Consider the following 12,915-nt stretch of genomic DNA (forward strand, 5'->3'; position numbering starts at 1 on the left):
CTTTGTCAGAGGCAGAGCCCTTAACCATCCAGCCAGGCCATCAGGGGTGAATCATAAGGGCCCACAATGTAAATATTGTACTGCTTGTGTGCAATTAAGGTTTGTGTAATTTTACATAGCCAGTAAATACTGGTTTATTTTCTTCTGGGGGCGGTCACCGTGTATACTGTGCTTTATAATGTTTTGAGAACTGGGTGACTACAGACACAACCACCTGGAAGTATATCTTCATAGATCTAGCACTGAGGATTTTGAAATACTGGTTATTGCTGAGGAATGCCAACATGCTATATCATATGCAATCATTAGGAGGGAGAGTAGCTGCTTTAAAGAGAATCTGTATTGTTAAAATCGCACAAAAGTAAACATACCAGTGCGTTAGGGGACATCTCCTATTACCCTCTGTCACAATTTCGCCGCTCTCCGCCGCATTAAAAGTGGTTAAAAACAGTTTTTAAAAGTTTGTTTATAAACAAACAAAATGGCCACCAAAACAGGAAGTAGGTTGATGTACAGTATGTTCACACATAGAAAATACATTCATACACAAGCAGGCTGTATACAGCCTTCCTTTTGAATCTCAAGAGATCATTTGTGTGTTTCTTTCCCCCTGCAGCTATCTTCCACTGAAGTGTCAGGCTGTTTCTTCCTGCAGAGTGCAGACAGCTCTGCCTGTATGTAATTCCTCAGTATGTGAAAGCCCAGCCAGCTCAGAGGAGGATTTATCCAGCTTGTAAAAGATAAGAGAGAAGCTGCCCTAATCTAAATAATACACAGGCAGTGTGCAGAGAGGGGCCTGGAGGGGTGAGATGCATCACAGAACCACAACACTGAAGAACTTGGCAGCCTTCCAGACACAGGCTGACAAGTCTGACAAGAGAGAGATACGTTGATTTATTACAGAGATGGTGATAGTAGAACGTGCTGCAGTAAGCCAGAACACATTAAAATAGCTTTTGGAACTTGTAGGATGATAAAAAACAGGATGCAATTTTTGTTACGGAGTCTCTTTAACACCGCTTGGAAGCTCATTGCAGCATTTTACTTATTGGACTGTATGCAACCTTTATACCAAATCTGTTAGGCAGATTATAGATAGAGCCAGCAAAAAGTGCTGTTATGCCAACTTCTCCAGTGTTGTGGATAGCTATTTGACCTTTTCTCTTGTACAGTGTGAGAGAGTCTGCAGTGGGTCAGGGACGTGGTATCCCTACTTTGGATTCCAGAAACCCTAATGATACAATATTACTTTTCCCTCTCCACACAAAACAAAAATAAAAGCTTTTCATTCTGGCAAAAAAAAAAAAAAAGAAATACTGATTAAGAGCACCAGAACCATTGATTTCTATACATGTCATCCTTTCTCATGATAAAATCTAAAAATAGAGCATGGGGCAAATCAAACTAACAATGCAAGCATTTTCTTTTTCTGTTAGTCTGCAGTAGTTGCAAGGTGAAATTCCATTTAAGGCATACTATAGCGCAGCAACTGTCTGTGAGTCAGAGATGAATAGGCTAGTGCCCACCTGGGACCTAGAAGCTGTTACAGTGTTCTGTTCAACTTTTCATGATTCATTCCCACTCATCAGAACAGAATCTCCTCCAGCACATAGCCAAATATTATACTGAATAGGAGGCTGACAAGTAAAATACCAATCTAAGAATAGACATGACAGAGCGCTATTTTTTAAAGATACCTTTGTGCCATTTCAGGGGCGAAGATGGATTGTATTTCATGATGTGCTTTTGTTTCAATTATGCAAATAATCACAATAACTTTCTCTGCAGACACAGAATATTTCATTTGAAGAACTGAAAAAATATATTAAACAAGAAGTTTTACGAATATTTGAAGGTAAGAGAGGCCAGGAGGAAAATATGAATGTCTCATCTAGGTTACCTATCATTAAATACTGCTGTATTAATGCAGTTTTTATGTTTATGCTATTAGGTAGGCCATTTGTCACTATAACACTGTATTATAATGTAGCACGCTGCATTTTTTTTTTGTCCTGCCTTATTTATCTTTTGAAACTTTTATCTTATTTAACAGATTGAACACTAAAAGTCCTTAAAGCGGACCTGAACACAAAATGTCCTCTCTGCTCTAAAAGATACACAACAGCATAATAACTTTTAAAGAAAAACATTTCTTTGTTATACCTGATACAAATCCAAAATAAATCTTCACAGTTTCTACTTCCTGATTCATGGAAGCAGACATATTGTTAAAGTGCACCCGAGCCGAAGCTCTGGTTCAAAAGAAGTCCTTACCCTTAAGAGAGGGAAGCCTTTAGGATCCTATTGAAGCTTTCCTCTATTGTCCGCAGCCCCCCATTGCAGAGCGCAGTCCCCTCCAAGTCTCGTCCGTGCTGCTTCCCTTCCGCATTAATAGCAGTGCAGTAGCCTCGTGAGCCCACCAGTAGCTTCGGCTTACTGCTGATGTGCGGGCGAGCTCAGTTGGCTATTGCGCAGCCATGTACACGGAAGAGATGCTGTGCGGCCCCAATCTGATTAGCGACAATGCATTGCAGTACTGCCCTCCCCACTAAGTCACACACATATACCTGCTTTAGCCATTTCACCACCGTCTGTTTATTCCAGTCCTGGTTCACATAGACTAATGCTAGCTTGTGCACACCAGAATAGTTCATAACCAAAATTAAATAGCCCTCTCCAAAGAGTGGGGGAAGAGGAGGCTCTTCATAGCCTACTAAAAAAACAGCAGGTGGGGAACATTAAAAGGTATGGGAATATCAGAGCTTGTTTCACATTTTTAAATAAGCTTTAAATACATATACTAATCAGGCAAAACAGTTAATCACCTGCCTAATGTTGTGATGGTCACTTTTGTGCCACCAAAACAGTTCTCATGTATTGAATCATCAACTCCACAAGAGATGAAAAGTTGTCCTTTGCAATCTGTCACCAGGACATTAGCAGCAGGTCCTTCACGTCTTCTAAGGTGTGAGGTGGAGCCTTCATGGATCAGACTTATGTTTCCAGCAGATCCCAAAGATGTTCACTCTGACTGAGATCTGTGGAAATTTGTAGGCCACAGTAAGCATGATTCATCAGATAATGCCACCTTATTCTATTGCTCCATGATCCTGTTAAGATACTCATTGTACACTAGTTTATTTTGGTGGTGAGCCAGAGCAAGCATTGCCACTTTGACAGGTCTGTGGTGATGTAGCAGCGAGTTGTAATGTAATGCATGCTTGACACCTTCCTCATATAGCCAGCATTAAACTTGTCAGCATTTTTTTTACTAAAGCATCTCTTCTCTGCGATCAGACTGAATGGCTATCCTTCACTCACGACACACACATCAATGAGCACCCCTTACTCTACTTCTGATTTACCATTTGTCCAATAGGCTGTAGAAAACAACAGATTTGTTTAAATGTGAAGCCCCAGCTGAAGCTATCTATTTTGGTTACTATCCCTGTATTCACCATCTTTGCAGTAGGCAGTGAAGTGCTATATTTAACAAAATGTGAGTTGAAAATGAAGCACCACCGCCTAAATCCAGCCTGCATGAGTGCTTGGGGAGAGGGACCCCGCACCTTTTTTTGCCATTTGTTAATGTGCACGGTGACTTAAGTCTTTTAACTTTATCTGACAGTGGATTTTGAGAAATACCAGCACATATAGTCTATATCTATGACTTTAGGGCTAACTTACAAATAGTAGGGTGATAAAACCTTGTTCTCCATATACTGGACTTTGGCTACTGAACAGGCCTGTTTGGCCTGGGGCCTATCTGGAACAAACATTCAGGCTCCAGTTCTAATTAACAATCTGGGAAGATCAACCTGGCCCATGCTAATAATGATTTATTTATAAGGCAATATTGTTTTTTTAATACTGTGCTGCCCAGTACATGTATACAATGATGGAGCATTCACAGGTGCTTGTCTACAATTGATATCTTAAATGTTCTTGGTTTGAACAGTTTATTTTTGTTTACTTATTTTATTTCACACATTTATATGGTGCTGACATTTTCTACTTTACAGAGTACATTAAACAATTCACATTATACATTGCCCCACAATGAAGCTTGCAACCTAATCTAATGTTCTTTATTAGTGGCTCTCAACATTATTTTGGCACGCACATTTATGAATGCCTGTACTTACCAAGTACCCCCTGGTAATGGTACCATTGTCTTAAGTACACCCCTAGTAACACCTTGACACATATACATTTATTAACCATACACCTTTCCTGTGAATACATGATTTACAAGCATTGCCTGCAGTTTTTAAACATCCAAACTGTATATACATATAATACTAAATTTATTTTATCTATCAAGCTTTATTAAGCCCAAGTTACCCCTGTACCCATCAAAAGTTCCCCAGGGATATGCCTACCACATGTTGAGAACCCAATTCCCATACAACTGTCTAACATTGATCTGGAGCAGGCCCAAATTTACATAACAGGAGCCTGTAGGCACAGAGGTCTTGGCACCCTAGACTTCACCTGCAAACCCCCACCAAACCGCACTGCAAGTGTGCTGGCTGGCCTAGCTGTCACTTCTCCCTTACTTCCGTAACTCCTCATAGGTAGCTACAGGTGACCCTTAGTATAAGGTGGCCAGAGGTACCCTCAATATTGAGAGAGATGTCATCAGTGGAATGCCAGTTGAGTAACCTCTTATTTACACTCCACTCAGGAGTCTGCATAGGGAAGGAGGGAGGGAGGCACTTGAGGAGCAGATTGAGATGTCTTTCTATCATCAGGTGCCTGTAGACACATTCCTACAGTGCCTTATGGTTAATCCAGCCCTGATCTGAAGGTAAGAGATTCAGCAGTGTTGGGGTTCAGAATCTGCATAGCAAAATCGAAATATCCCAAATCTCCCACCTGCCACTGTTCAGCATTCCACAAGCAGACAAGGTCAGGGGGAGTTTGCTGGCTTGTGAGTCATGTTACGTTTCACGTGGCTCCAATACCTCCACCTTTCAGTTTGGAGGAGGAGGTAAGTAACCAATACTACTAATCATCAACCTACCTCTATATTTTCATACTCATACAAAGCTGTTATTGTCGCACAGCACATTTGGATGTTTTTCACATCCAGTTCTCCCTTTTTATGTATAATTCATTTATTTAATTACCTAACCTGAAAATATACCAATTGATTCATATTTTCACTTATTTGTGAAAAGTAAAGTAGGCCTTTAGCTAAATGCAATTGGCATCATTGTACAGATAACCATTTAATATTAAAACTGGGTTGCTGCTGTTCATAACCTCCATTCTTGTTTGCCCTGCAGGATGTTACTTTTCATATCTGAATGAAAATGAAGTGAAAATAATTTGCCTTTTGTGCAAATTGTTGCAGTCGTACAATCAATTACCGTGTGTGGTCAAAGTATTGTGCTACAAAGAGTTTTTAAAAGCTTCCAATTGCAGCTCATTTGTGTAGTCTGTGAAACCCATTGCTCGGTACAGCTAATTGACAACTCTGGTAGCACATTAAAGAAATAACTCAATAATGCAGAGCCAAGTGCTAAACAGTTATCTCTAAAAGCATTTTAATAGCAGGTAATTACTGCTTCAGGCATTGATTTAATGAATGTTGCTCAAAACCGGTTTTGAGTAAATTAACAGAAATCAATTGCTCTCATACCTGACTATAGTCAGCAAACAAACTAAATGTAAAAATTAGGGTCTTGTAATGTCATTCTTGTCACTCAGGTGTATAAAAAAGATGGTTTGTATGTTACAGTTAGTTATTCTGAGAGTCCTTTCCTTGTTGCAACGATGAATGGCATGCATATTATACTACAATCTATGCAATGTGTAGATTCAGACAAATAATCAGTATTTGTACAGTGTGATGAGTATACTGTACATCACCTTAGCTGTAATGTGAAAACTATGGCCTCAATTCACTAAGCAGTTTAGACTAGTCTACTGATGGTTTTTAGTCTACTGATGGTTTGGTCAGTTGCATCAAAGGGGAATTCACTATTACCAAATGTTTCAGACCTGTTTTTAGACCTGATCTAAAACATTTGGTAATTAGAAGGGTAAAGCAGGGGAAATGATCAAAATATTCAATTCACAAACAAGTAGCAATGACTGACATCCTTCTCCTTTGAGGAGCTTCTCCTCTGCATACAATTAAACGCCTGCATAGTTAATTCAAAAGGCTCCACCCTCACATCTAAAATACCTCACAGAATTACTTTACCTACAGAAATCAGTTGGTCTAATCTCTGTCAGAAAAAGTGGGCATGGTTACTCCTTGTTTGCCTTTGTGAATCGTGTAATTACTGAATGTTAGACCAGGTCTAAAAACAGGTCTAAAACCTGACACCAAATTATCAGTAGACTAAAAACCATCTGTAGACTAGTCTAAACTGCTTAGTGAATTGTGGCCATGTGTTTCATGAGTGGGATGAGCGGAGTGGTAACAGTGTCATTGATTAATATGGATTACTCTGAGGGTGGTTTTACACTTTACTATACAAACATCAATCCCCCCCCACACACACACACACACACTTAGTGACGTACTCCCTGCTGGACAGGAAGTACGTCACTGGGATTCCTGTCAGTCGGCACATGCGAACCGATTCCTGCTTCGTCATTTACATTACCTGTGTCGCCCATAGACTTGAATTACAGCATGCACCGTGCTTCAAGTAAGGTGCATGCGATAAAGTGTTGCAGCCCTTGAATCAGATTGTCAGCGTCCGATGCACCGCCTTGCACCACATTAAGCAGTTGATTCACTATAACAAATAGTGTGCCTTATCAGAGTTAACACGCCTTGTCAGGGTTAACACACCTTATCACAGTTAACACATGTTATCAGAGTTGGCACACCTTATCAGAGTAGCATAGCGAGCACTACTAACTTATTCCTGCTAATTAGCAATGACGAGAGCTCCACTTGTCCTGCCCTGAGCCCTTTTGAGTCCAATCACTTTAAAGAACATTATCCCCGCACTTTGATTGGCCCATAGGCTGCCTGTCAAGTTTCCTTCAAGTGACAGGCAGCCTATTTGGCCAATCAAAGTGCATGGATAATGTCCTTTAAAGTGATTGGACCCACAGGGGCTCAGGGCAGGACGAGTGGGGCTCTTGTCATTGACAATTAGCAGGTATAAGTTTGTAGCACTCGCTATGCTACTCTGATTAGGTGTGTTAACTATGATAAGGCATGTTAACTCTGATAAGGCAAGCTGTTTGTTATAGTGAATCAACCCCTAAGTGTGCAAGGCTCCATTGACTTGCTTTTGTGGACCATTGCGGTAAAACAGGATAAAGCAATACAGGTTTCCAGTGCAAGTGTAACAAGGGCTTGAAGAAATTTTGTCTTCAGATGAATGGATAAAGCCCAGATATTCCTGCAATGCTTGAATAGAATATGTCTTATAGGTATCCTCATTGTTCTATAAAGAGTTCAATTTCAGAGGGGCCACAATAGAATCCTCTTGTCAAGGGATAGGAAGGTAAACAATATTTCCAGTTTTCGTCATAACGGGATGACATAAATGCCACCAATCAATTTTACAATATTTAGCGTAAAAATTAAACAAAGTAAATGGTAACTATCAATATGGTGGAGCTGGGGGATTTCATCTGCAGTTGCCCAGCCTCCTGGAGCTAGCAGTAATGTAATGTAGATTTGCATACTGTTTTTTTCTAAATTCTCAAACTGACTGCAAGATACCATATCAAATGACTTTGCCAAGTCCAAAAATAGTATGTCTGCAGACACCTTTATGTCTAAATATACTTTAACACTTTTATAAAAAGGAAGTAAGTTTATACAACAACATCTGTCTGCCATAAACCTTCACTGGCTATTGCTTATGATGCTATTTTCTAATTTATTTCTATATGTGCTCCTTTAGCATTCTGTCAAATGTGTTTCAAAAAATGTAAGTGAAAGTAAGGTACATAGGTTATTTAACTGCTGCCTGAGTACCATTTTAAATGTAGTACAGATAATACTGAGATTTACAACACACCCTGTGAATGATACATATAGATAAAACACAAAGATAAACAAATTGTAACAAACATTGGAGAGGCAGCCGCGGTGAACAGCGCTACCACCGCAGCTGCCTCCAGCTCACTGTCTAGCAATGTATACGTGCCTCAGGCATCTAGCATGCCGAGGACGGGGCTGTCAGTTGCACATAGGGTTGCTTTGTCGCGTGCGCGCGCTCAGACAGGACCTTTATGCAGGGATGAGGCGCGTCAGCTGACCAGCCGGTCGGCTGACGTCAGAGGAGCATTGGCTGACGTCAGAGGAGCATTGGCTGGTAGGAGGGGGCGTGCCAGAAGGGTCTCCTCTGCTTCATAAGCCTAGATGAATCACTCGCAACTTGTCTGCTGTTGCGAATACTTCGTGTTAGCACTCAGACCCTTAGATAGTTCCGGTGTGCTTTGATCCGGGAGGAAACCGGGGATTTCACACAAGATAGGAATTGTTTGCTAGCCTTAAATATTATACTACTGTGTTATTATTTGTGCATGACTCTGGCTCGTTCTGACTACTTTTCTGCTCAGTGATTCTGTACCTCTACCCATCTGATCTTGCTGCCGACTCTGCCTGTTTATACCTTTCAGTCTCTGCCTTCCGATTTTGTACTGCATCTGTCTGTCTGTTGCCAAACCCAATCTGTCTGACCACTCTACTCTCACCAGAGGGCCCTTGACTCTGGTGAGGGGCGCTGTACTGTTAGTACCCACCAGCTAAACCTATCAGTACTACTGTTGCACCAATCACATTGCTATTTGTTGTCACCACAGCTTCTGATATACCAGCATTATAGGTGATTCTGCAGTTCACCATATAATCAGGTATACATCTGCATTATAGGTGATACTGCAGATCACCTTATAATCAGAATTCTGTTATTTGCTGACACAAATCGTTACAGAACAGCAGACCAAAATGTCTATGGACACAGTGTGTTACCAGGTTGAGGTCTTGACCACAGCGGTGAATAATTTAACCGTATTGGTCAATACTCAACAGACTCAGATCACCCAGCTGTCTGCAGTGGTCTGCACCCTCCAGACTGCAACGGTACCAGTGCAGTCCCCTCCAGTTATGGAGCCTAGAATGCCTATGCCGGGAAAATGTTCAGGGCACACATCTGATTTTCAGAATTTCAGAAACCGTTGTGTAACGATTGGTGTCAGCACGCAGAGAGAAGCTGACTATTGGTGATCTGCAGTATCACCAAGAACGCAGATATACACCCGATTATTGATGATCTGCAGTATCACCGATAATCAGATATATTACTAACCTCTGGACACCTATGGTATGTGAGTATTTGGTGTAACAGTAATACTTTAAGAGAGAACCGCCAGAGGAACTGGAGGTATGAAGAAGTATGGATTTCACCTCACACTGTGGGTAAATCCCTAGGCTAAAGACTCCCTAGGAGAGAGGCCTAGGCTTGGTTGCAGGAAGCCCTGCTGCTAATATAAACAGGCTTGCCCTAACTAGGTGTGAGGGCCTATTCTCTATGCCCTGGAATCGGGTTAAGGTATAACATAGAACTGACACAGTATCCTAGTCTTGGGTGTGAGGTCCGTAGTCACAACACCCTGGAACTGGTCTAAAGCATAACATAGAACTGACACAGTGTCCCTAGTCTGGTGTGAGGTCCATAGTCTCGACACCCTGGAACTAGTCTGAAGTATAACACAAATGATAATACAGTTCCCTAGTCTTGGGCGTGAGGTCCTTGGTCTCTACGCCCTGGAACTAGTCTGGAGCATAACACAAATGATAGTACAGTTCCCTAGTCTTGGGCGTGAGGTCCTTGGTCTCTACACCCTGGAACTAGTCTATAACATAACATAACATTGACATGCGAGAGTATTCTAGCTCAGTGTGAATTCCCAGGTCCGTCCTGGTTCTAACACACTGTGGGATCTGTCTATGGTCTGAATGCTTCCACAGAAGTGTTTGCAATGGCAGACAACCAGCAACTGGCAAGCAAGCTGTATAAATAGCTGCTGGAGTCTGCCGCCCCGCCCAAGCCACTCAGCCAATCATGAGTCCAGCAGGAATCAGCTGATCCTCCTGATCAGTTGACACTTCCCCTGCTGGCATAAAGGTCCTGAAATCTGGGCCGCGCGCGCGTAGTTCTCCATCTGCCCATGTGAACTAACAGAACCAGCCACACCACCCGCACGCCGCCGCGTACAAACCGCCGCGTTGGACGCGGAAACAGCCGCCCTGCTGTCAGTACCCGTGGCGGCTTTTCCGCGTTCTCTCGTGGAGCCAGGCGCACGTCTCTGCATGCCAGCCGCTGTGCTGGAAGCGGATTCAGCCGTCCTGCCGTTAGTACACGCGGCGGCTTTTCCGCGTTTTCTCACACGTTGCCTTTCTTACTTTGAGATGAGACCTGTTTCATCAGGGACTGAGAGTCAGAGGGTAACCTTCATTAAAACACTTTTATCAGGGGATTCACAGGCATTAACTTCAGTGCAGAATTTTTTCAAATCAATGGCTATTATATACGATGATCCAGATATCGCAGTCACTGCTGAGAGGAAACGTAAAAACACAGCTGAGGCCTATGCTGCAGAGTTTAGACGGTGGGCAGTATCGGCTAGGTGGGGACAGTTTGCCTTATTAGACTGTTTCTTATCTGGGTTATCCGACCCTGTTGTAGATGTAATGCTAAGTCATTCTGAACCCAAGACTGTTGATGATGCGATCTCACTTGCATTAAGAATAGATCGCCGTATTTGCTATCAAAAGCAAGCTTGTGGTAGACACTCTGTGAGGTCTGTTCCCGTCACCTCTCCTACCCCTTCTCTTCCTCAGGATGAACCAATGCAGATCGGACATTCTAAATTGTCAGAGGTCGAGAAAAATTGGAGACGGTCGGAGGGGCTCTGTCTATATTGCGCAGAAAAGGGCCATATAGTACAGAACTGTCCTAAAAAGGCGAAAAACTCTGCCGCCTAGGAGTAGCTAGAGGTACTACCCTAGGCGAGCCAGTGTTACCTCTACTTGATAATCGGTTACTACTCCCTTGTTCTATTTCCTGGGAAGATCAAGTCCAGTCTACCCAGGCATTTATAGACTCGGGTTCAGCTGCCAATTTAATAGATTATGATTTTGTTAAGAAATTGGGGATTCCCCTGCTCCCCTTAGACAGACAGATTGTCCTCACTGCAGTGGATGACTCTCCATTTCAAGGGAGTCATCCCCTGCCTCAGACTCAGAGTTTGTTATGTCATGTGAGGGTATTGCATAGAGAACAAATACAATTTTTTGTGCTTAAAATGGACACCTCTACTGTGATCCTTGGGATGCCGTGACTGCAAAAGCATTCTCCTCAGATAGATTGGAGATCCGTCCAGTTGCTTAGCTGGTCCTCCTTTTGCCATCATCACTGTATGGAGAAAGTTGGTGTTTGCACCACCAGGATTCAAGTAGAAGGGTTACCTGCACAATATGCAGAATTTCCTGATGTTTTTTGTCCTAAGTCGGCGGACAAACTTCCTCCACACAGAAGTTTTGACCGCCCCATTGAGTTAAGGCCTGGTTGTATGCCCCCTAGAGGTCATTTGTATAACATGTCCACTCCTGAAAAACTCGCTATGCAAGACTACATTAAAGAAAACCTTGCCAAAGGTTTTATCCATCCTTCTAAGTCTCCGGCCGGAGCAGGGTTCTTTTTTGTTCAAAAAAAGGATGGTGGGCTTCGCCTCTGCATAGACTATTGACAACTGAATAAAGTTACCATAAAGAATCGTTACCCACTCCCGCTAATTGACGACTTGTTCTCCCAGGTTACTGATGCATGTGTCTTTTCTAAACTCGATCTGAGAGGGGCATACAACCTGGTACGCATAAGGGAGGGTGACGAATGGAAGACGGCATTTAACACACCTGACGGGCACTACGAGTACCTTGTTATGCCCTTCGGATTGTGTAATGCTCCTGCCGTCTTCCAGGAGTTGGTCAATGAGATTTTCAGAGAGGTCCTGGGACGATTCGTCCTGGTATATCTGGACGACATACTGATTTTCTCACCCAGTCTAGCTAAACACAGGGAGCATGTGAGGTTTGTCCTGGAGAAACTGAGACAGAATTCTTTATATGCAAAAATTGAGAAATGTCTTTTTGAGGTATCGGAGGTTCCTTTCTTGGGGTATATCATTTCAACCTCAGGACTCTCCATGGACCCCAAAAAAGTAGCTGCTTTTTTGGAGTGGCCACAGCCCATGGGGCTGAAGACACTCCAAAGATTTCTTGGCTTTGCCAATTATTACAGAAAATTTATAAAGGGATTTTCTTCTGTAGTGTCACCTCTCACCAACCTCACCAAAGAAGGAGCTGACACTTATAATTGGTCACCCGAAGCACATTCTGCTTTTTCATCTCTGAAGAACGTGTTTTGCTCCGCCCCTATATTGCGACATGTCAATGTCACTTGTCCCTTTATAGTTGAGGTGGATGCATTAGAAATTGGGGTCGGGGCTGTACTGTCTCAACACTTGGGTTTCCAGGGCAGATTGCATCCTCGTGCTTTCTTCTCACGTAAATTCTCCCCCGCGGAGAGAAATTACGATATCAGTAACCGAGAGCTGTTAGCCATTAAACTCACGTTTAAGGAATGGCGTCATTGGCTCGAGGGGGCAGAACATATGATTACAGTCTATACTGACCACAAAAACTTGGAATATATTGAAGGGGCCAAGAGGCTTAGTCCCCGACAGGCTCACTGGTCATTATTCTTTTCGAGATTCAGATTTATCATTACGTATAAGCCAGGGAGTAAAAATGTCAAGGCAGATGCTCTGTCTAGATGTTTTGAGCCCGAGACAGTACAGCCACCAACTCCCGAGAACATACTGCCCGAAAAGGTTGTCGTGGCAGCCACTGAGACCTGGGAGGAT

General features: G+C 42.6%; 1 protein-coding gene across 5 annotated transcripts in view; it reads left to right on the plus strand.

The window, feature by feature from the left end:
* The window catches only part of COL19A1 (collagen type XIX alpha 1 chain), a 1,086,226-nt gene that overhangs the window by 979,727 nt on the left and 93,584 nt on the right, over positions 1–12,915 (plus strand). For all 5 annotated transcript variants that reach the window (XM_068281448.1, XM_068281450.1, XM_068281452.1 and 2 more), the window contains exon 49: positions 1,789–1,855. In XM_068281448.1, coding sequence (XP_068137549.1) covers positions 1,789–1,855 — 67 coding nt within the window. The remainder of the gene's footprint in view (positions 1–1,788; positions 1,856–12,915) is intronic.

Source organism: Hyperolius riggenbachi, chromosome 4 (genome assembly GCF_040937935.1).
Source record: "Hyperolius riggenbachi isolate aHypRig1 chromosome 4, aHypRig1.pri, whole genome shotgun sequence".
Classification (NCBI taxonomy): domain Eukaryota; kingdom Metazoa; phylum Chordata; class Amphibia; order Anura; family Hyperoliidae; genus Hyperolius; species Hyperolius riggenbachi.